The following is a 23,426-nucleotide window of genomic DNA, read 5'->3' as shown; positions in this document are numbered from 1 at the left end:
ATTATTTTATCGTCTTTGATGTTTCGTGACAAAATATCCCTTACAAATAGTGACATAGTTGGCACATTACAACTGTCTTAAATCAAGACGAATTGAGACCAATTTCATAAGTAAATAAATACAAGAAGGTTGTACTAAGGATTGATAATAATTAGGCTATTTTTCTTAACCAAGAATCCAGTGTTCATGAAATAGAAATAAGCATATGCTCAAAATCCCTCCTTATATATTATTTTAAGAGCATTAAAAATAAATAACCTTTAGTTCATGTGTGATTTTATATTAGTGTCATTTCCTATGTGTTATTACCACATGCTCTCTCAATACCTATATTCAAAAAACCTTAGTTTACTAGACTAATTACGGTAACTGCCATTGGTCATTACATTTAACTTTATTCTTTATTAACTAACCAAAAATACAATATCTACGGTTAATTGTTTGTCTTTATTATTTTCCATATATTATTACACGGATTATTAATCATGATGCATTTGATTTACTCACTGATGAATCCCTGAGATTTGAGTACGTCTATCATATGGTTTCATACGTATTTAAAATACAAGACATGAATGCTATGTTGACATGTTTTAACTTAAAATCATAATGTAAAATCATTATCAAACCTAATGGCTCGATATCATCAAATGATCCAGCATCATTGTTTTCCATGTAATACTTTCATGTATTATTAATAATGTAGCATTCGATATATTACATGAAACATGTACGTAATGTGGTGATGACTACCTAAATATGGACTATTTTCATGTAATATTTTTTCATATAATTTATATTTTTCCATGTAATAATTTTCATATTTTTTTCATATACATTAAGAACTTAATGTGGCGGGGTCACAGAAGAATATTATGGGTTTTCATTATTATAAGAAGCTGATTCAAATTATATAAAAAATATCTTCGTAAGTTAAGTTGGGCATTTATTCGCTTGATGTATGTTAACAGAGATCAAAAACGAATTCTCAATCATGATTTACTTGCGTGACAAACCCACATGATTTTCGTAATTTTTCAACGTTAATTATGCCATTTATAAGCTTAATAATATGCCTTTGATTCATTTATTTTAAATAAAAGATCTTCAATCATCCATCAATCACACATTACTGGTAGTTTTTAATTGTATTTTCCTCAATTTATAACAAATTAGGAATGTAAATACATGTCTTTATGGTATTACAGATTCAAAGTAGACGTCGACTCATACAAAAATATAGAAACTTAACGACTATATCGAGTCAAATTTAGAAAGTAAGTGTGATCATCACTGATTGCCTTTTAAAATTAATTTGTGAATACATGTTACTCGGTTTGTTTCCTTTAATATTATAAAAAAATCGTGTAATCATAGGAACAAGGAAATTAATATATGAAGATTCTAATTTCGAATAGAAAATATTAATGTGGCTATTAATTTCCTCGAGTTTAGTTTTAAACCTAAGTGCCTTGCTCATATAAATACACGCCCTTAGAGATACATCTCCTATAACCATTGTCTCCTTCTAAAAATTACTTTATCACTACACTTTAGCAATCACAACACTCATAGCATTGTTTAACTCAGTTGCCGATTTGAATCGTATATATAGTCACATTTGCCATAATATTAATATTCTAACAGTATGAATCGTATATATAGTCACATTTGCCATATTTTTTTCAATATTATAACAAATGAAACTGTGATGAATCCAATGGTGTTCCAGAAATGAGGATGCATGTGGTGACTAACATTGATGGTTTTCCAAATTTATTTTGAACCCAATGATGTTCCAGAAATGATGTTTTCAGAAGTGAAACCTCTATAAATTAATAGTGTTGGAACTATACCAAAACTATAAATTTAATTTATAGAAATTATTAATTTATCGATATACTAATTGAACCAAAAAATCAATTTGGGACTATTAAATTATATTAATTTATAGAGATTTTAGTGTATATTAATTTATCGAATATTAATTTAAAGAGGTTATACTATATATCATTTGTTTAGTGATTTTGGTAAATAAGAGTGTTTAGTTTGTAAAATCGATTCTTTGCTATTTCCTTTTATAAGATTGTAAATCATGAGTTTCTAAAAACACTTTTCACATCATTTGTAGTTTTATCAGTTTTTTTTTGTTTGCGTATAATTTGTTTCTTTCATTTTTTTTATTACCTATGTTTCTTTTAATATTATAATCATAATTTTTATTATGAAAGCAATAATTCTATTGCTTATGTTTTGTTTTATCTTAAATTAATAATAAATTTACACCGGTCTTTGCATACTTTATTTTTTTTCCTTTGATCAAAAAGATAATATATATAATATATATTATATAAATAAAATATATTTCATTTACACCTAACAAATTACACAAGATTTTTAAAAAAGAAACAAACAAGCTTACAATATATATACCTGCACAATTTTGTCAGCTATATATTATTATATCTAATTTTTGTGACTATAACTTTTAACTTTCTAATATTTATAGATTAAAAATAAGTCTGATGTGTAAGTCACTCACTCCGTGCAGGGCGCGGATATCACCTAGTATCATTTTATTCGAGAGTGAATCGAGGTTGAGCCTGTACCATGAATAGAACGAAAAGCAGACGTTCTCACTAAGCCATCAGCAAGAACCATGTTCCGAGAAATGAGAAAGATAGTAGAAGTCCAACACACGCATAGTTCAAATTGGAGTTAAGGGGAAACTGTTTGATAATTTCAAAGACTTGTGGAGCAAGGTATCTCATAAAAAGGTTTTTAATGAATTAAAGGATAAATACACAAATAAGTTCAGATATATTTTGTGTTATCATAATTCATACTATATAATAGGAATTTCTTTCTATATAAATAGAGTTTTTATGGGGAGTTGTTCCATAGAAAAGATTTAGTTTTTAGTGAGTTCTTAGATCAAATAAGAAAATAATTATTATATTCTTTGTGTTTACGGATTTGAGGATCGAAAGAGAAAACAAACAAAAAAGACAGAGCAGAGAAAGAGGGGATGCAGTTTTATAAGAGACTATAATAAAACTTTATTGACACCAAAATTTCTTGTGTTAGAATATAAATGATTCCAAAAACATGTTTCCAATATAATTTTTTTCCTTTTATTAGAATATAATAAATTATTTCTTTTATTTCCTTTAAAAAACTTTGACCAAAATATAACTTTTATATAAGAAAAAATCTTTAAAACGTGTAATTATATATGTTTCAACTATGAATTTTTTTGTAATAAAATACCATCTCAACTAGTTAAAGAGATATACTTAAAATAGTTGAAATTTTAGTAAGATTCTCGACTAATGTAATTTTGCAATAAAATTAAAGAGGGTCAAGGATAGAGTATGATAGAATGATGTTAATATATGCAATTCTTTTTTTTGGTAACAGTATATGTAATTCTTTTCATATTTGATTATTCAATAAGTGGCACAGATATCATACTTATTTTTGTTGTAGTAGTGTTTTATACTTATTATTTACTAATACTTAATGTCTTTATTCAGAAAAAAAATAATGCCAAATTTGTTTTAGCAATTTTTTAAACTGTATGCAACAAAACATAGTACAAACACCGTCCACAGCTTGTGACGGGAGAGGAATAGTAGGTAGCATCACAGTGCCATTATAGCGCTGTCATATGGTTCGGTTCATCCACAAAACTATAAAGAACATGATCTCTTCCCTGCAATACTGAAAACTAGTTTCTTTTACGGTGGCATAATGCAACTAGGGTCACAATCAATATATAAATATGTACTTTGTGTTAAAACATATATCAACACATAATATTTTTAAATTTCATATATGAATAAAGATATTTAGATTTATCACTACATTAACCGTTTTTCCGTTAGTCAAATGGTAACGGATACTGACATGGCTTTAATAGATGATGATGTGGCTTTTACATTAAGCACTAAAAACTCTTTTTTTACATAATGCAACTGTAACATACAAACAGAGAATTACGGTCTCGATCAATACATAAACAATAGATATATTGAACTACACGCTAAACCACTTAGCCAACCCAGATTATTGGTTATGCTATCTTTTTTTTTGTCCATGGTTAATTATGTTATCTATTGTAACTTATTTATATCTAATATATTTTATTCATGTATTTCTAGTTATCTAGAATTAGTCCCATAAAATATATATAAATACCAAGTAAATTTTTTTAATTACATTAATAATTGTATTGTGTTTAAAAAAATAAATTTCAAAATAAGAATTTTAAAATCAAAAAAGCATTTTCAAAATCAAAAAAAAAATTGAAAAAGTTTTCCATAAAATTATTACAAAATTTTTCAATTTGAAAATATATAATTAAAATATTTTAAAACTATTTATTTATTGTTATTATTTTATATTATTAATTATTTGAATAATCATTTTATATTTGTAAAACTATATTTATTTATAATTTTTTTAAATAAATAATAAAATAAAAAATAAAAAAATAAAGTATTTTATAGTTTCATATTATTTTTTCAAATTCAAGTTTTTATAATAATTTTTCAATTTAAAAAATATTTCATATTTTATTTTTAAATTCCAAAATGCTTTTTGATTTTAAAGAAAATATTTTGAAATTTTGAAAACTTTAAAATACAATAACAATATTAAGGAAATTAAACACAATTACTTAATTTTTTATATATATTTTATGAAACTAATCCTAGATAACTAGAAATATATGAATAAAATATATTAGATATAAATAAAACATAATAGATAACATAACCAATAATCTGGTTTAACTGAGTGGTTTAACGTGTAATTCAGTAATCTACGAATCAACGTTCGACTCCCACCGGCAATACTTAAAAATAAATAGTTTTATATTTATTAATTACTTAAAATGTAAAAGTCACATCATCTTCTGTTGAAGTCATGTTAGCATTCGTTACCATCTGATTATATAAAAATGGTCAATGTATAGATAAACTTAAATATATTTGTTCGTGTATGAAATTTTAAAATATTATAATATTAATGTATGTTTTAGCACAAAGTACATGATCGGAACTATGCTCCTCACTTGATGTATAAATTAGCCGTTTTTCTCAGCATTGTGGCTTGGCAGAAATATTGGTCTTAAGCTTATTTAATTTTCTTCATGCTTCTTCTTATGAATAGCATTCTTTTTTTTTTAAATACAAACTTTGTTGGTCTATACTATTTTTGTTGATGATCAATTGAAAATTTCAATAACAAAAAAAAATTGTTAAATAAAAGGGAAGAAATATATATTAATGACATGCATATATATGTTTTTCTCTTTTCATATTTGTGAACCAATGTTATAAATGACATGACAAAATCAGTTCCATGTAAATTGCACCAAAAAAAATTCAATAATAAACATTATTTGGATAAAAGGGAGGAGCAATCAACAAAAAAAATTGAAGGATAAAAAACTTTTTTTTTGAAGGATAAAAAACTTAATCCACTGAATATTTTGGTCGGTGATAACTGCGAAGTGTTTAGATCATTAAAGAAAGGGGACTGTGTCAGAGACTCAAAAGATTTCCTCTAGTGCTGGTGGAATCCTAAGAACCAAACCGTGTGAGACCAAACCGACAAACACACAACTTGTCGCCACGTCAGCACGTCGATTTCCCACTCTGACTCAGGGTTCGCCACGTGTTTTCCCAACGGCTAGTTTTCGAGCCGTCTTTTGCTTACCACAAGAAAGGAGGGAGAAGGAAGGGTAAACAAATTTAAAAATTAAAGAAAAATGAAAGATATTTTTGGGTAAGGAAGTTTCGGGCGTTTTCTCGTTCTATAAAATAAATTTCATTTGACTGAAAAAGTAAAAAAACAAAAGAATATTAATATCTTTACTATATAAGTACAAACAGGTGAGCTAATCTCTTTGTCACAACTCAAAAAGAAAAATCACTCATTTTTCTCAGCTCTTTGTTCATCAAACATACTTGGAGACATTTTGACTATATAGGTTCGCTTCTTTTATTCGAATCCCCTGTTTATTGGAGTCTCTTAAATCCACACAAATATCTGATTTTTTTGAATTGTTTTCTGTGCAGATATTGTGAAGTAAGAATCGATTTTAGCGAAAATGGCATTGGGGAAGAAGAGAATAGTTGCTCAGAAGTCGAACTTGAAGCAACGTCGTGGTGTGGAAGAAGGAGGTTTAGGGTTGGAGTTAGAGTTGGTTCAGTACAAGAGAGGTTTTGGGAGGAAGAGGGTTCTCGTTTCAGTGACTGGAGATTCGGTTTTCACTTCACCTGTTGGAACAATCTCATCGAAGAAGCTCTGCGATAAAACTTTGGCCACATCATGTGGTCAAAGCCGAGAGCTTGAAGATCTTCCTCTAGATATTCTGGTTAGTTTCATCTCTAAATCTTTCTTTTAATTTTTTTTCTTCTGATTACTGGGTTATTTTAATTAGTCTAGACTGAGCTGAAAGATTAAACCTTTTTGTTGTTCTGAGATTGGAGATGAGAAACTTTGTTTTAATTTCATCACATTTTGATTCATGGGTTTTGTTAGTTAGTTGAGATTTGATTTAGATTTAGGGAATATTTATCAGATTGGGCCGAAATTAAAACCTTTTTATTCTTTTAAGATAAAAAATCGTACTGGTGATGATAAAGATTTCAAAACTCTGTACTACTACTTATTCTCTAGCCTATTCAGTACTGCATCTTCTTGTCTCCTTTTCTAGTTTGATATACTTGGTCTCTTTGAGATTAAGTAGTTTATGTAATAAAAAAAGATTTCAAATTCTGTTTGATTTCTTCACAATTTTTAGGTGATTTCTTGTTTTTCTTAATTTGTTGAGATTTCATATTATTTCCCCTCATATTAATTTGATTGAGCTAAAAATCAAACTATAGTTTTGTTGGTAAAGTGCATGAAGATAATTCCACCTCATATTAATTTAATTTCATTAATAAGTAGTTTTTATCCCTTTGTGATTTGTGGGCTCTATTAATTCTTTTTTTTGTTAATTGGTTGGGAGAGTGTTAAATTATACTCTTTCCATATCTGGAAAACTTGTATTACGTTGACCATATGGTTTGCAGTCAAACTTTGACCATTTCATGGAATAAGACTTACCGACAGATTTTGGATACTATGATAGGTGAAGATCATCTGTGGGGTCGAGCATGAAGACTTGAAACAACTGTTTCATGTGTCAAAGATTATAAGAGAAGCAGTAAGTAAAATTGGGATCGTTAGTAGAATTCATGATATACATTCCATTATGTTGATCTGACTGGTCTCTGTTATTACAGACATTAATAGCGAAGCAGACACATTTCGCATATAGTACACCTCGGAAAACTTTGGTTTTCCGACTTGGCAGATACGGTTCAGACAAACCGTTTGATTTAGGGGAGGATGAGATGGAAGCTCCAGCTGCCCCATTGCAGAAGAAGAGGTACAGGCGGATAAACCGCAACGAGGACAATTCTGGAGTCTCAGTGGCTCTATTCAACTGAATCAAACCGACTTGGTTTGAGGCTATCGACTTGGTTTTCTTCAAGATCCGTGATTGAAGAAAAAGGAGTTTTAAGTTATGTTCTTACATTTTGGTTTGGATAAGTCTCTGTAAATTCTTGTTAGATAAAAAAGAGAGATATAGAGTCTTGGAAAGGCAAGCTTTGTTTAAAGAGTAGAAAATGGGGGTTAAAACTTTCGTGTGTTGTGTAATGTAAATATAGTTTATTTGGATTTATTTATAGTGAACTAATAAGAGATGAAATATTTTATTTCGTAAATTGTTTGTGTTCTTTAATTTCATTTTGTTAAGTGATCATCCGTTTTTGTTTATCTTGATCTTCTTTTGGAATGATGAGTGTAATTTGTCTAGTAACCAATGGCTTATGTATGACATGATCTAAGCTCTCCTCTTATTTCAAACGAGGCTTCAACTAAACGATAGTAGTTTAGTATCGAAAAATGAAAAGTTAATTAACGAGGAATGTTCACTAAAAATCAATGAAAATTGCTTATTTGTTTTGCAGCTTTATACACAGCCTAATGTTCACTAAACGAGGCTTCAACTAAATGATGATGGAAAATCTCTTGCGATGCAAAGAGTATTAGATGGTTGTGGAATCTGGGTATACACAGCCTAATGTGAAAAAGGTTTTGACACCATACAGAAAGAGTGTCAAAGAAGATTCGACTCAAAGATTTAAAGGCTAAGAATTATTTATGTCTGTCATAGATAAATCAATTCTGAAGACGATCATTTTAAAAAAGACAGCTAAACAACTTTAGGATTCCATGAAGATGAAGTGTCAAGGGAACGCACATATGTGCAGAGGACTCGACTCAATCGCTTTTGAAAAGACTTTAAAGTCTCAGCAATGTAGCAAAGTGAATCTGTGGATGATTATTTTTGTTTATTACTTACTTTTGGAGTAAAATGTGAAGTGTGATTGAAGATGTTCTGAGAGAATAAGAGAGTGTTAAAAAATAAAATCTCATGGTGGACTTATGAGTCAATTTACACCCTTAACTTTTTAACCAACACATAGTTATGTCCATGAGGAAGAATCAGATTGATCCACAAAACTCATGTGGAAGAATTTAGCTCCTTAGAAGATTTGTTTTCATCAACAGAAAAGAGATCATTTGAGCGCCGAGACATGGAAGAATCCTCATCGCTTGTGTCCAATACAAATATTGGTTGTGTTGGCTTAGGAAGATCCGTTGTTGAAGTCAGCATTGACATAACTTGTTTGATGTTTGGTCTATCAATAGCTTGATGTTGAACACATAGCAAACCAATATGAACACATCTCCCTGCTTCAACTCTATTAACTGGATCATCAGAATCAGCAAGATCTTCATCTAGTAGATTAACTCCCCCAGTTTCGCTCCAAGATTCCCATGCCTGTTACAACAAATCAAAAAAAACACGCGAAAGCATGTAAGAATTAAGAATCAAATCTAGACCCTGAAAAGTGTTTTAAGACATGTTCTTACATAGGAGAAAAGGTTTTTGCCATCTTTTCCATAGCTGAAGCTTGAAATCTCCTTGTTGGTGATGATTTCGAGTATCAAAATTCCGAAGCTGTAAATGTCAGATTTCTCAGAGAACGTCCCTGTCCAAGCATACTCGGGAGACATGTATCCTCTGTTCAAATTAGTTTGATAGTTAGTCGAGTTGAATATAAACAAGAAAGAGTGTTTACTGAGCATGTCATGAGTTTCTTACAGAGTTCCTACAACACTGCCAGTGCTGTCTTGATGTTGCTTTCCATGAAACATTCGAGCCAACCCAAAATCAGATATCTTTCGGGTTCATTTTCTCATCCAAGAGAATGTTGCTGACCTTCAGATCATGGTGAACAACTCTGAGTAATGAGTCACGATGGAGATAGAGAAGTCCACGAGCAATTCCTTGAATGATATTGAATCTCTTTGGCCAGTCAATCTCGAGCTTCTTGTTCAAATCTGTTAGCCAAGTGTTACAGAAACAGATCAGCCATAAAGAACATTCTACTGTCATGGGAGGAGAAAAGCAAGAAGAGACTTACGGCTTTTCTTCACCATGTATTCAAAGACCAATAGCTTCTCTTCTCCATCGATGCAGCATCCCAAAAGCCGAACCAAGTTTCTGTGCTGTAGTTTTGAGATAAGTTTTATCTCGTTCATGAAAACTCTTCTTTACCCTGTACAGAGCTGCTAGAATTAGAAAGACGCTTCACAGCTATCTCCTTCCCATCCTGAAGCTTCCCCTGAAGTCATCATAGTTGCAGACAGTCATATAAGGAACAAGAAACATCAAAACGAAGAAGAGACAATACAAAGAAACATATCTCTTACCTTGTACACCGTACCGATCGAACCCACACTGACCGAGTTTATTTGACACGTTGAAATTGTCTGTGGCGGTTTGAATCTCAAAGAAATTTAAACCAGAGACATGTTGTGATTGCAAATCACTCTTCCAAGAGCCTTCTACATTTTCCTTGGAAACAAGACTTGAATCTAATAATCATAAGTAACCATGTGTGTGTTAGTACAAAGATCTAGCAAATAATTGTATTGAGGAATAAGTTATTTGGACTATCAGTATCACCGTTTTGTTTCATTCTGTATCTCCAACACCCATATGCAGCAAGCACCAAGATCAAGCAAATAAAGAGGCTGAGAGTGGCAACAGTGATAACTTTGATTCGCTTGCTTCCAGCTGAAAGGGACACAAAAACTAAACTATAAACTACGCTGCTACCCAAAAATAACATTGTCAAGACATTTAAGAGATTACAAGATTTAAGTGAAAGAAAGGCTCTTTATGAAGGCTTACTCAATTCAGAATGTGCAAGACGAAAGGATAGAGTCTCTCCTTGATAGGTCCTGCATATTATCTACTATTCATCTGAATCAAAGTAAGAGAGCAGTCACGTGATATACATGTGGAGAAGGCTGAGTAAGAGACTTGGAAAGAGATAGAGGGTTTGCTGTTACAGAGTCTCAAGAGCTTCCCGCTTATATAGAAATGTTGGTGTTGTTCTTAGGGATCGGCGAGTTTCTGGGAATTGTAGAGGACACAGAGAGAAAGGTCTCTTGTGTATGGGCTCAAGGTCTCGTTTGAGATCTTGAGATTGTAATTGGTTCCGATAAGCAATAATATAGCACTTGGTCGCTTATCAATTGGTGCGGTGAGCGACTCGAAACATCGCGACGTTATCAGTTCGAGCTTTTGAAGCTTTTGGTGACGACGACAATGGCGTATCAGAGTTTCGATGCAACGTTCGATCGGCTAGAAGCAACAGTTCAATCATTCATGGCGACCTTACAACAACAATCACCTCGGGCGGATTCGATTGGATTCCTCCCGACTACAAATCAGCTGAAATCTCCTACTCAGGTATCTGTTTCTTCATCGGAACAATACGGGAACAGTCCTCTGTTAGGTTATCGGCAAGTAGCTGGGATTCTTGATAATCACGAAGAGGAAAGATTCATAGAGATTCCTGTGTTTACCGGTGATGATCTGAGACCATGGATCGATTGGATGGAGAAACGATTTGCGGGAGAAGACTTCACGGATGATCAGAAGATGGCGTTGGCTTACGCTGTCATCAGAGGAGAGGCTGGGTCTTGGTACAACAAGCGGCGTCCTTTTCAAAACTGGAAAGACCTCAAGGATGCGATGTTGCTGCGGTATGGAAACCATAACGATCCAGAGAGAATTGCTTTTTGTTTGGAGTTGGAAAGAAAGTGGCAGGAAATAGAGATGATGACGCCATCTCCATCGTTCTTGATAACAGAGTCTGTTCCAGAAGTCGACGGGATTGAAACAAATACAGCTACAGCGGCTGAGATGATTGGTGTACCAAGACTGATGAAAGACGAACTGTTCAACAGGGATGAATCAAATCCAGAACTTGAGGTTCAATCTCAGGAAAAAATCTCGGATCTGGAACATGTCCGTCGAGGTTGCAGTGATACAGTGGAGTATGTCGATTTGTCTTCTGTATTTGTGAAGAGCGATCGAGTTCATTGTCAATATGATCTTGATTGTGTTCGTGAGAAGAATAATGCATTCAAGCTGTTTGACAGTATGTTCATGAGAAGGCAAAGGTTACACCACAAGAAGAAGATGAGTTTAGCTCTTAAGTCTTGGATGTTCAAATTCAAACACCAGAAGCACCAACATCCACAGGATAAAAGGTCTCTTATGCTGATGGTCAGGAGCATGACAGACGAGTTTAAAGAAACTAAGAACGGTAGTTGGTATCTCATCCTTGGACGGTTGAAGATTAGGAGAGGGCTACGTTTGGTTGGTGTTCTCTCAAGAAAGAAGAAAAAGACTAGCTTGTTACACTGGAAAGAACTGCTTGCAGGTTATACAAAGAATGACAGTGCCAAAGATACATGGAAACTTGATACTGGATATTCGTGTGGTTTGTCTGGAGTCTCTGAACACTTTGTAGCAGTTCCTCACAAGGAAAAATCAAGCTGTGCCCATGCCTCATTGTTAGTGCAGAATAGTTGGGAAGATTCAACAAGCACGGCTCCGTATGAGATGATTCTCTATGACGAGTCTGATATTCCAAAGGATGATATAGCAGTGATGTTTCCCAGGGTTTTCCAGTCTCAGTCACCATATTGGGTCAGCTTTACTAGATTTGGCGTACATGACACACTACCATGGCCTGCTGCAGTTGTGAAAGAAACTGAAGGGTGGGTTACAACAACGGTTGTTATTCACATCAAAGATCTGGAACTGTTGCAGCTTAAGAATGGTATAACTACAACAAAGAAGAGGAAGTGTTCGAAATCTTGGCACTTCAAATTCAAAAGAAAAGAAGTTTCAGTGCTTATACTGTGGGACTTGGTGAACTTAAAATTGTATGGCATATGGGGCCTCCTTGCTGTGTCGCTAGTTACTAACAGAACAGCAAAATACAGCAGCGTGAGTTCTATGTCAGTGACGTTGAAGCAAGCACACATATCTAGTCTCTTGTGTGAGCAGTGGATGAGATTTCAATACTCAAATTCTGATCTCAAGCCCTGCAGTATTGAACAGACATCAAGTTTAGAGGAAACTTTGTTAAGTTCTGGGGAAGATACTGTTCATGCGAGATGGTTGAGTATAGAATGTATGTGGTCAAAGTTGGTGGTGGCAGTATGTGCGAGACAGTTTCTCTTTAATGATGAAGAATTTCAAGTTAAGCACAAGTGGAGAAGTAAAATACTGCGTTTTGGAAGAAAAAAATACAAAATATTGAATTCTGTGAAAGGAGATCATTTTATATGATTGGGTTGCGGCTGTCCAAGTTTCAACAGAGCTTATGTGTACTGCATCTCCTGTATTCCCAGTTGTCTTTGCTTTGGTATATGTACTCCTTGCTTCACCGGCAATAACTGAAGCTGTTTTCCATTGAGACCCTCTGAGACAAGTGGCCTGACAAGCAACAACATATACAAGGAGTTACAATGTGGTTTACAAGTAGAGAACTTGCAAATGGTAGGTGGATCAAGCTTCTCGATCAAGTTTACAGAAGCTTGAGGACAAGCTTCTCTAAAGGGGGGGAGTAATGATAGGTCCTGCATATTATCTACTATTCATCTGAATCAAAGTAAGAGAGCAGTCACGTGATATACATGTGGAGAAGGCTGAGTAAGAGACTTGGAAAGAGATAGAGGGTTTGCTGTTACAGAGTCTCAAGAGCTTCCCGCTTATATAGAAATGTTGGTGTTGTTCTTAGGGATCGGCGAGTTTCTGGGAATTGTAGAGGACACAGAGAGAAAGGTCTCTTGTGTATGGGCTCAAGGTCTCGTTTGAGATCTTGAGATTGTAATTGGTTCCGATAAGCAATAATATAGCACTTGGTCGCTTATCACTCCTCCGGCTGTAAATTTCACAGTGTCTAGTAACTCTCGGTTCCACACCAAACATCCTATTCCTTTTATAAATGAAAAGGCTGTGCAAGAACAGTTCCTGAGACAGCCCTGGTGGCATTCCTCAGCATCGACCAAGCTTAGATATTCATAATAATCTGGAGGCTTTACATTTGCAACAATGTTGAAGACATCTGCATCATTGTCCTGTGTTGTTACAGAAGAGTTCACACGACAACATAAGTCAGTTCTTCTCACAAAACCACCAGTCAGTTCCTTCTACTCCACTCCTCATCTGATTTTGGTATAAAGCCTTTCAAGCATTCACGCTTCGGAGGATTATATCTCACTCAAGTCAGTAACCCACCTAGAGCCATTATTCAAAATTATCTTCAACGATTAGCGTAGTGTACGCGACAGGTTACAGTTTCTTTGCAACTCATGGACCACTTTGACCTCTAAAAATCACAATCTCTCCCATCCACACCAAATAACCCAAAAAAATATTTATATTGTTATTTTTTATGCCATGTTGCATCAGCCGATAACTTTGAATAGTATTATTCATAAAAGAAGTCAAAAGCTTTCCATCTAACCAATCACATCACAAACAAGGCATTCACATTCCACATCTTCTAGGAATGTAACCAAAAAGACAAAAACAAAACATAGCTAGATTTATGCAACATCCTACTTGCAATATTCAAGGATACAACAAACATCTATGTAGATTCATCAGCTCTGGGACATAAACCCAAAAAACCTTACATGTTCGCTGATAGTGGAGGTATGACTTTGATGGGCGGCTCAACTATTGTTCCTACTGTTAGACTTTTAAACTTGATATCTGATTCACCCATTTCATAGAACACATTCAGTGAGTGCATAACCCAAAACGCAAAGGCGTTTACAGAAAGAGTCAGCTCTTCCCTAGAAACATGGCGGTTCAATCCAACTCCGACCATCTGGGCATCAACAGTAATAACATTATACACCAAACATTGTGTTTAACAATAACAAAACGTGAGATCTCAAATTTCCTAGGCTCATGAAGCTATAGACTGAAGTATATATAAAATCAGAGCTTATCGTCCTTGGATCACAGAGTGTGTCAAGTCATTGACAGAGAAAAGATCTTTAGACGTTGACCCATCGTTAGAAGTTTCCACATTTTGCACCGCAAATATTGGCTGCTTTGGAATGGGAAGATCTGTTGTTGAAGTAATCATAGACATTACTTGAAGAGTGTTTGGTCTGTCTGCAGCTTCGTGTTGAACACAGAGAAGACCAACCTGAACACATCTGGCAACTTCAAATGCGTTGCACGAATCATTAAGATCTCTATCCAGAAGATTAAATCCTCCAGACTCGCACCAAGATTCCCAAGCCTGAATATACGAAGAAGAAATTTGTAATGATGCCTAAAAATGTCTGCAACTTGAAGAGAATAAAAAGTCATTCACTTACATATGCAACAAGACCTTTGCGCTCATCACCAAAGGTGAACCTTGAAATCTTCTCACCGCTGATGATTTCCAACATCAGAACTCCGAAGCTATAGATGTCAGACTTCTCAGAGAATAACCCTGCCCATGCATACTCAGGAGACATATATCCTCTGTTCAAATATCAAAACAAGATTGTTAATATATGATGATAAAGAATGAATCCTTGTTAAGAATAAAGACATTTTTTCTTACAAAGTTCCTGCAACCCTTTGAGTGCTGTACTGAAATTGTGTTCCCTGAAACAGCCGAGCCAATCCAAAATCCGATATTTTTGGGTTCATCTCCTCATCTAGAAGAATGTTGCTAACCTTCAGATCTCGGTGAATGACCCTAAGGCGAGAGTCACGGTGGAGATAGAGAAGTCCACGCGCAATACCTTGAATGATGTCGAATCTCTTTGGCCAATCAATCTGAAGCTTTAAAGTTGGATCTAGCCAATAACATAGAATATGTTAATGACAGTAGCAAACCAACTAGTATCATATGATGGAATGAAACGGTAAATGGAATAAAGAACATACCAAAGAGGAATATATCGAGGCTTTTGTTCACCATAAACTCATAAATCAATAGCTTCTCTTCTCTTTCTATGCAGTATCCCAAAAGCCGAACCAAGTTTCTATGTTGCAGTTTAGAGATTAGTGTTATTTCATTCATGAACTCCTCTGTACCCTGACCAGAGCTACTAGAAAGGCGTTTAACTGCTATTTCCTTCCCATCCAGCAGGTTTCCCTGGAAGAATAGTTTCAGATAAATCTGGAGAACTAACAAGAAGGAAAAGAAAATAGAACAGAATGTCACAAACCTTGTACACTGGACCAAATCCACCTTGACCAAGTTTGTTTGAGGAACTAAAGTTATTGGTGGCAGCTCGTATGGTATGCATCTGAAAGAAATTTACGCCTAATATATCTTGTGGCGGCTCAAACTCATTCTTCCTTGCATCTTGCACCAGTTAGTGTTAAATTCATTAAGAACCAAAATACTGGGACAAAGGAAACAAAAATGCTAAGTTTTTCAGTGTCTAACCTTTTTGTTTCCCTCTGTATCTCCGGAACAGAAATGCGGCAAAGATCAAGATTGCGATAATGCAAAGGCTGGCAATAGAACCTACTACAATCTTGGTTCGATTGCTTCCAGCTGAGATAGATATTCGCCAGAAAACAGAACATTATAACTATAATTGTACTAAAAACAATTAAACTATATGTTTTAAATCTTACCCAGTTCCGAACGTGCAAGACGAAGGGAGATAGTTTCTCCATTAGACAAAAACTGAACAGTGTCTACTAGCTTCCCATTCCATACTAAGCATCCAATTCCACTTATATAAGCAAAGGCTGTGCAAGAACAGTTCCCTAGACAGCCTTGGTAGCACATTTCTGCATCGAGAAAGCTTACAAACTGGTGCATATCCGGAGTCTTCACATTGTTCATACGATAGAAGACGTCTGTATCTTTGCCTTGCGTTTGCAGAGAAGAGTTTGCCTGGTGGCAAGACAACTGTTTACGTCTCACACACCCACTTGTCCAGTTCCTTTTTCTCCACTCCTCATCTGACTTTGGTACAAACCCTTTCACGCATATACACTTCGGGGTACTGGATCTCACACACAAACCAAAAGGCCCACAAGCACCGTATATATCACACGAGTGATCTGGCTCTGTAACGTGATGCAACCATCTTTTGCCTTGATCCCAGTAAATCTTCATCTCCCCCTCTGGTGTTAGGGTGATATACGATAGATTGAAGTTTCTCAACGTGGAGTAAGAGAAAGATCCTGCACCAGCTGCTAAGTCCTGGACAACGCTGAATGGACTTACATATGATTCATCAAACTGTGGGAAGCCAGTGAATCTTGTTTTCGCCCATGGACCAGTTCTCCAGTAAGGCGCTGAGCCTCTTCTTATAAGGCCTTGCAAGGGGACTTGTGGCGTAATCTCCAGTGAGAAGCCCCCGGGAGATGGATCGCTGTTGCTTTTCCACGAAGTCAATACACGCTTCTTGCCGCTGGAAAGATCATACATCAACGATGACTGAGGCACCATAGTATCACCAAGATTCTCGAAGCTTTGCCACAGAACTGTTCTTGAAACATCATCAACTACAACAAGGTTTCCGGTGTCCTGAAGCTCGGCATGACACTTGTTGGATGAGAAAGCATCCCCTGTAGACCATATAACATCTTGTTTCCCATCAAGCAAGATCAGTCTCCCGTTGCTGCTGCTGATGGTGAGATTTGCCGCAGAGTTTGTGACTGGTTTGTCTCTGTTAGCCACCCACACAACCACCCGAGGAACGATTTCCTTGAACCAGATCCCGACATAGAGATTCCGGGTATTATTAGGACTGAAGAAGCCTAACTCATAAAACCCACCAGGGGAGCTCAGAGTCTGTCCTGTTGACAAAGGGCTTGATGTGTTTATAGCTGCATAACCACAGGCTGGGAAGATGATAAGTAAGAGAGAGCAAGCAAATAAAACCATACTCATCTTTCTCATATGTTATTCCAATTTTTGTACAAGATAATAATTCTATATGAGCAAATGAGAAACCATGTTGACGGTTAAGTCAATGAAAATTAATATTCAACCAATGAAACAAGAAGTCGAAAAAAAGAAGAATACAGAGCTGTCCACAAAGAATAGCGTGTATAAGTCAACTTTCTACAAAGAAAACAAGTTTGGAGCTTTTGAAATCTACAAGAAGGATTAATACAGACCTGAAAATTAATTCATTTTGATGCAAGTTGCAAAGCTAAGTTCCAAAAAAAAAAACTTACAAAGCTCAGTAAAACCATTTTTTTTACATCAACTCCTCTGTTCAGGCATTTTATCAAACACTTGCAGTGCAGAAAACATGGCTGTTAAAATTCATCATCACACCTAGTGTCCCAATCAAGACAGAGATGTCACGGGAAGTGTGGACGATTTAGACAATTCCCACCATCTACCATCTGGGCATAAGTGTTTCTGACCGACATCGGCCGATTTAGACGATAATCAAGTAACTACAACGTCGCGGGGGACTTTGATAAAGACAGGAAGAGAGTTATCAATAGTGCTGTGTTCAGAAAGATATGGACCTGTAACCAAAATTTGAAGACTTTTTGAGCATAAAAATGCCAAGAAGGCAAGAGAAAAGGACACCATTGACTCACGAGTCACGACGCGTCAACATTTCGATTTCTTTCATTTTTTCTCATTATACTCCCTCTTTCTCAGTAAGTGTCGTAGTAGATAAAATTGTTTCCTTACAAAATAAGTGTGGTTTCATTATTTCAATGCATAATTTATTAATTTTATTTAGTATTTTATTTTTTTATTGGTTAAAATATATTGGTAATGATGTTTTTGTATGAAAAATATGTAAAATTTAATGATTTCTTAATCCGTATACACAACTCTAAAACGACACTATTCAAAAACAGAAGGAGTATAATGTTTCATAATTAAATTTTCTTCATTAATCAATTACTAGACTTTGATATATTCTTAAAAACCGCATGTTTTTTTTTTCATTTGTTGATCCTTGGTTGATTTAAAAATTACCATTATTGAACCACAATAATTAATCTTTTTATGTTTTTTTCATTTGTTTTTTTCAAAATATGGTATTGGTTCAAAATAGATTTAAAGATGATATGTGTAATTAATAATAATATATATATATATATATATATATATATATATATATATATATATATATTCTATCCGCACATGCGGACATAATCATTTTATAGTTATTTACTAATACGTGTAAAACTAATTTCAGATGACAACAATATATACATATACAAAAAGATATTTTATATATTTTTAGATTTTGGATAATTCTTATTATTATTAATTGTAATCATTTATTTAATAAAAAAACGAATTTCGTTTCTAGTTTTTGATTAGGTGTTTTACCCGCATATACAGACATAATTATTTCACCGATATATATTAGTATTTGACAAATAAATTAAGTAAATATCATGACTTTTATGTTTTTAATCATATTTTCTGAATTTTTCATGAAGTTTTCATCTTCTCGTTATTATTTAAAATTTTAAAAACACTCATATATTAGAAATATTTTATACAAACTTTTTTACTTGATTAGTAATTAAAAAATAGAAAAAATTGCCAAAACGGAATAGAAAAACAAGTGCATTGTCCCTTTGCCATAATTTCATTTTTTGCTTGTTTTTGACTTTCATGTCCCTGATGAACTTTAAAAATTCATAACAATTATTTTAAAAGTCCGAAAAATATGAAAAAATATACAAATCGTACATGAACAAGAGACAATCATATGAAAAATAGTTTTGTTGATTAAATATAAGTAGATCATAATTTTATATTCTGGTCTACGGCTCGTAGACAATCTAATCTACCGTCTACGGGCTCGAAGGTAACTGGTTCTACTAATCACTTACATATCTACGGCCGTAGACGAGCAAATCCACTGTAAAATATAAATCTACTTTCGTAGAATGAACCGCCTGCCATGTTAACTTAGTTCTGAACTACGGTAGATTTCATTTGAGCAAATAATCTGCCATTATAGAAGTACTCTACGAAAGTTTAACAAAGTAATCTACGAAAATGTATTTCCCTACCACAGTTGTATTACACAATCTACCCTCTTAACTATATTCTACGGGAGTAGATGGTTCCCTCTACCGACGCAGAAATGTTAATTTTCCTTAAATATCTCCAAAATCTGTTAAGTGTATATTTTTGAATCTAAAACTTCCTAAATTTTAGTGATTTTCATGTTTCCTAAATTAATTTTTTTTTAAAAAAAATTAAAAAACGTGATCTCCTTCTTCCTCACACACGTTATTAAGATTTTTTTTAGAAATCAACCAAAAATTTTGAAGCTATTGTTGAAGATGCATATTTATGCTTCTTGTGGGGTGTGGAAATTCAGTCCCCTTAAAGGATGGGAATTTGCTGTTGATGAGAAGAAACGGGGTAGAGTATTGGTTGTGGAGTTGACAAGTTCCTTTGAATATCTAAGGATTTTGGCTTTTGATGATTTTGGAATAGACCAAAACGAGTTTGAGCTGGAGTTAAGCTACTTACCTATGGAGTTAATCGGTGCAGTAGACTGTCCGCCAGTGATCATTGCGAATGATAGACAAGTCAAAAAACATATGTACGAGGAAAAGCTTCTACAAGGTTGTGTGTGTCAACTTCACCTATCAATGGAAACAGCCAAGACTTTGAAGTTGATATGAAGGAATCCAACTCGCCTTTCAGAGAGAAAGGTGAACCTTCCTCGTTTCCACCTCAAGATGACGATGGTAGTTCATCTGAATCAAGCCAGGATGTTGAAGAAGATGATGTTGTCGTCTCAACTGCAGAAGAAGATCCTAAGGAAAACAGTGTTCGGTTTTCTTTGGTGGATGTTGTGAAGAGAGGTGAAACCTTTCAAAACAAATCGCTGTTGAAAGCAGCGTTGGAAATGTCAGCGATGAAGCATCACTTCGATTACAAAGTTGTGAAATCGGACAGAAAACTTTGGTACATCAGATGCATTGACAATCATTGCAACTGGAGTGTTCGTGCTGAGGGGTTATCAGGATCCACATATTTCATCATCAAAAAATATGTGGCGGATCATACATGTGCTGCGTCGAGTATGAAAAATGGTGGTCGGACAGCTTCTGCGAAAACTATTGGGAGTCTAATAATGCATAGGTACGAGGGTGTGAAAGAAGGTCCCAAAGTTAACGATATCATACAGATTATGAGAATGGATCATGGATGTGAGATATCTAAGTCCTTAGCATGGGATGCTCGAGAGTTTGCAATTAATATGGTCCGAGGTATTCCGGAGAAGAGTTTTGAAAAAATTCCGAAATACTTGCACATGCTGAAAGAAGCTAATCCAGGAACACACACGTTTTATGAGACTGATGTTGATGGTAGATTCCGATTTCTCTTTGTTTCGTTTGGGCAATCTGTGCGAGGTTTTCACACAGCCATGCGAAAAGTTCTTGTTGTCGATGGGACATTTTTGAAGAGCAAATACAAAGGGGTATTACTTGTTGCGACAGCTTTAGATGGAAACTCTAACTTGTATCCTATTGCATTTGCGGTTGTGGACTCAGAAAATGATCGCTCGTGGGATTGGTTTATGAGAGAGCTACAAGTTGTTGTAGCTGACGACCGTTCCCTAGCTTTTGTATCAGACAGAAATAGCTCACTTTGTAAGGCGATTGAGAATGTATATCCTCTTGCTGAACACGGAATCTGCATTCACCATTTGTTGAATAATGTGGTCACACATTACAGAGGAAATGGAATGGTTGGATTGATTGCAAAAGCTTCTAAAGCTTATAGAGTCGTTGATTTTCGGACGCGATTCGAAGCTGTGTGCAATATCAGTCCAGCTATTGGAAAATATTTGGTTGATGCAGATGTTAGAAAGTGGGCTCGCTGTCGGTTTCAAGGATTCAGGTACGACATCAGGACGACAAACCCGGCTGAATCAATCAACTCAGCTTTGCGCTCACCAAGAGAGTATCCAGTCATTCCGTTGTTGGATAGCATCAGAGAAATGCTAACTCGTTGGTTCTTTGAACGTCGGACAAAAAGCAGGAAGCATACAAAACCATTAACTATCCGCATCGAGAAAAAGATAGATAGGCGGATTACCAAGGGTAGAACGTTTCTTGTGCAACCAGTTAACGAGCATCGTTTCTTGGTTCGTGGAGATACATTTGACTGCCTGGTTGATTTGGACAGAAGAACTTGCTCATGTGGGAAATATGACCTGCTTAAAATTCCATGTAGACACGCCATCAAAGCAGGTTTAACAGTTGGCCGATCCCCATCCTCACTAACGGATGACATGTACACTACTTCCACATGGAGAACAGCTTATCAAGAAACTATCAATCCAATAGGTGTTCCTGAAGATAGTTGGGTTGTTCCAAATGAAGTTGAAATTGCTAGTGTACTACCGCCTGAATCAAGAAGAGGAGCAGGAAGGAGAAGAAAACGCAGATACGAGACAGTTGAAGACAAGCTTCGTTCGTCCCAACGAGGTCAAGAAAAAAAGAGGCGCAGATGCAGTCGATGTGGCGAAGAGAATCATAACAGGGCTACATGTGACAGAGCTATTTAGCTCTGATTTTCTATTTTTTCTTATTGTTGTTGACTACTTGATTTACTCGTTTTGTTTGCTTTTGGATTTTCTTGTTCTACTTGATTTACTCGTTTTATCATAATTACTTGATTGCTTTTTGTACTCTACTTCAAACTGCAACTACCTGCGAAGACTCTTGCATAAAGTTGTAAAAAGAAGCTGAATAGAACGACCTATCAATTGTAAACAAGAAGCCAATAATGACCCAGCAAGAAGTTGTAAACAGAAGCTAATTATAATGAGCATCACTAGAACTAGTTCAGACAGTATGAGAAGTCCACATCACTGCGATGGCTCCGACAAGTACCATCGCCACTGTCGCAATCTTTAGCTTCTTTTGTATCTCTTCTTGGACTCTAGCAATCTCCACTATTACCTTCTCATTCATCTTCTGTGTCATCTCATGTTCTACTCTAGCAATCTCCAACGTCACCTTCTCATTCATCTTCTGTGTCATCTCGTGTTCAACTCTAGCAAGCCGTCGAGAAACCCTATCATGTTTCGCATCTACTTCTCGTATCTCGTCAAGCAAAGCTTCATCAATCCATTTAAATAGATGATTCTCAGATTTTTTCTACCAGAAACAAAAACAAAAGTGGTTACATAAAGGAAAGCAAAGGAAGGACTGAAATCACATAAAGAAAAGCAAAGTAACGACTGAATCGAGTTACATGTATTGCAACTTCGCATCGGTAGAATCTTCGATACCGATTCTCCGTCGTCGAAGATGCAAAAGTGGTTATGCCCTCCCCACACCAGCATCTTGAAGGGACACCATGAGTTGAAATTCGAGGAAAACGAGAGGAGGAAATTGACGAACTGCTCATGTTTGGTCTCGTTTCTAGAGTCGCCGATGAAGAACCCTAATCGCCCTTTCTCTCTTGTTTGGTTTCCTTTGTTTCAACAAATGATACAATTTCACGTGTTTTGGGGTTGTCTGGATCCGGGTCTCGGGTGGGTTTTTTTTAAATTCGGGTGGGTCCAAGCGGGTATAAACCTCAAAAGGGGTTACTCTATTAACATTAAATCGAGTTCTAAGATACTACACTCCAACACTAAAATGAATAAGAACACTACAATCCCAAAATCGAAAACTCTACTTTGTATTTCGAAATCATCACACTAAAACTTAATAAACATTACATAGTAATTTACAAATCATTAGAATTGACTTGATAAATACAAAACTCGAAGTTGGTCACTCTTTATTTGATTTAGGGATTAGAGATTGAACCCTATTTGATTTAGGGTTTAGGGATTAGAGATTGAACCCTATTTGATTTAGGGTTTAGGGATTAGAGATTGAACCCTATTTGATTTAGGGTTTAGGGATTAGAGATTGAACCCTACTCAATTTAGGGTTTAGAGATTGAACCCTACTCGATTTAGGGTTTAGG

At 35.0% G+C, this 23,426-nt stretch overlaps 5 protein-coding genes and 1 pseudogene across 5 annotated transcripts; 3 read left to right on the top strand and 3 right to left on the bottom strand.

Annotated features, from left to right (window-relative positions):
- Nucleotides 1–5,847: 5,847 nt before the first annotated feature.
- Nucleotides 5,848–7,787, top strand: LOC108811879 (F-box protein At1g61340). Its single transcript, XM_018583987.2, has 4 exons — nucleotides 5,848–5,998; nucleotides 6,087–6,385; nucleotides 7,148–7,222; nucleotides 7,302–7,787. The coding sequence occupies exons 2-4, from the start codon at nucleotides 6,119–6,121 to the stop codon at nucleotides 7,506–7,508; spliced, it is 549 nt and encodes a 182-aa protein (XP_018439489.1). The 5' UTR covers nucleotides 5,848–5,998; nucleotides 6,087–6,118; the 3' UTR covers nucleotides 7,509–7,787.
- Nucleotides 7,788–8,402: 615 nt separating this feature from the next.
- LOC108807770 (G-type lectin S-receptor-like serine/threonine-protein kinase At1g61360) lies at nucleotides 8,403–10,375 on the bottom strand (annotated as a pseudogene).
- A 2-nt stretch (nucleotides 10,376–10,377) lies between these two features.
- LOC108838049 (uncharacterized) lies at nucleotides 10,378–13,379 on the top strand. The gene has a single exon (XM_018611033.2). It carries the CDS (start codon nucleotides 10,751–10,753, stop codon nucleotides 12,788–12,790), a length of 2,040 nt encoding a protein of 679 aa, XP_018466535.2. The 5' UTR covers nucleotides 10,378–10,750; the 3' UTR covers nucleotides 12,791–13,379.
- A 961-nt stretch (nucleotides 13,380–14,340) lies between these two features.
- LOC108811875 (G-type lectin S-receptor-like serine/threonine-protein kinase SD1-29) lies at nucleotides 14,341–18,050 on the bottom strand. Its single transcript, XM_018583984.2, has 8 exons — nucleotides 17,969–18,050; nucleotides 16,106–17,326; nucleotides 15,912–16,022; nucleotides 15,688–15,827; nucleotides 15,404–15,614; nucleotides 15,075–15,312; nucleotides 14,842–14,992; nucleotides 14,341–14,762 (listed from the first exon to the last, which is right to left on the bottom strand). The coding sequence occupies exons 1-8, from the start codon at nucleotides 18,033–18,035 to the stop codon at nucleotides 14,460–14,462; spliced, it is 2,442 nt and encodes an 813-aa protein (XP_018439486.1). The 5' UTR covers nucleotides 18,036–18,050; the 3' UTR covers nucleotides 14,341–14,459.
- A 1,715-nt stretch (nucleotides 18,051–19,765) lies between these two features.
- LOC130495502 (uncharacterized) lies at nucleotides 19,766–22,008 on the top strand. Its single transcript, XM_056986907.1, has 2 exons — nucleotides 19,766–20,031; nucleotides 20,091–22,008. Exons 1-2 carry the CDS (start codon nucleotides 19,766–19,768, stop codon nucleotides 22,006–22,008), a joined length of 2,184 nt encoding a protein of 727 aa, XP_056842887.1.
- A 280-nt stretch (nucleotides 22,009–22,288) lies between these two features.
- Nucleotides 22,289–22,856, bottom strand: LOC108839345 (uncharacterized protein At4g04775-like). Its single transcript, XM_018612124.1, has 2 exons — nucleotides 22,701–22,856; nucleotides 22,289–22,603 (listed from the first exon to the last, which is right to left on the bottom strand). Exons 1-2 carry the CDS (start codon nucleotides 22,854–22,856, stop codon nucleotides 22,289–22,291), a joined length of 471 nt encoding a protein of 156 aa, XP_018467626.1.
- Nucleotides 22,857–23,426: the final 570 nt, after the last annotated feature.

The sequence above is a fragment of the Raphanus sativus genome, chromosome 6 (assembly GCF_000801105.2).
Source record: "Raphanus sativus cultivar WK10039 chromosome 6, ASM80110v3, whole genome shotgun sequence".
NCBI classification, from domain to species: Eukaryota; Viridiplantae; Streptophyta; class Magnoliopsida; order Brassicales; family Brassicaceae; genus Raphanus; species Raphanus sativus.
Note: the sequence above shows the minus strand (reverse complement) of the source record. Positions and strands in the feature narration are given on the sequence as shown.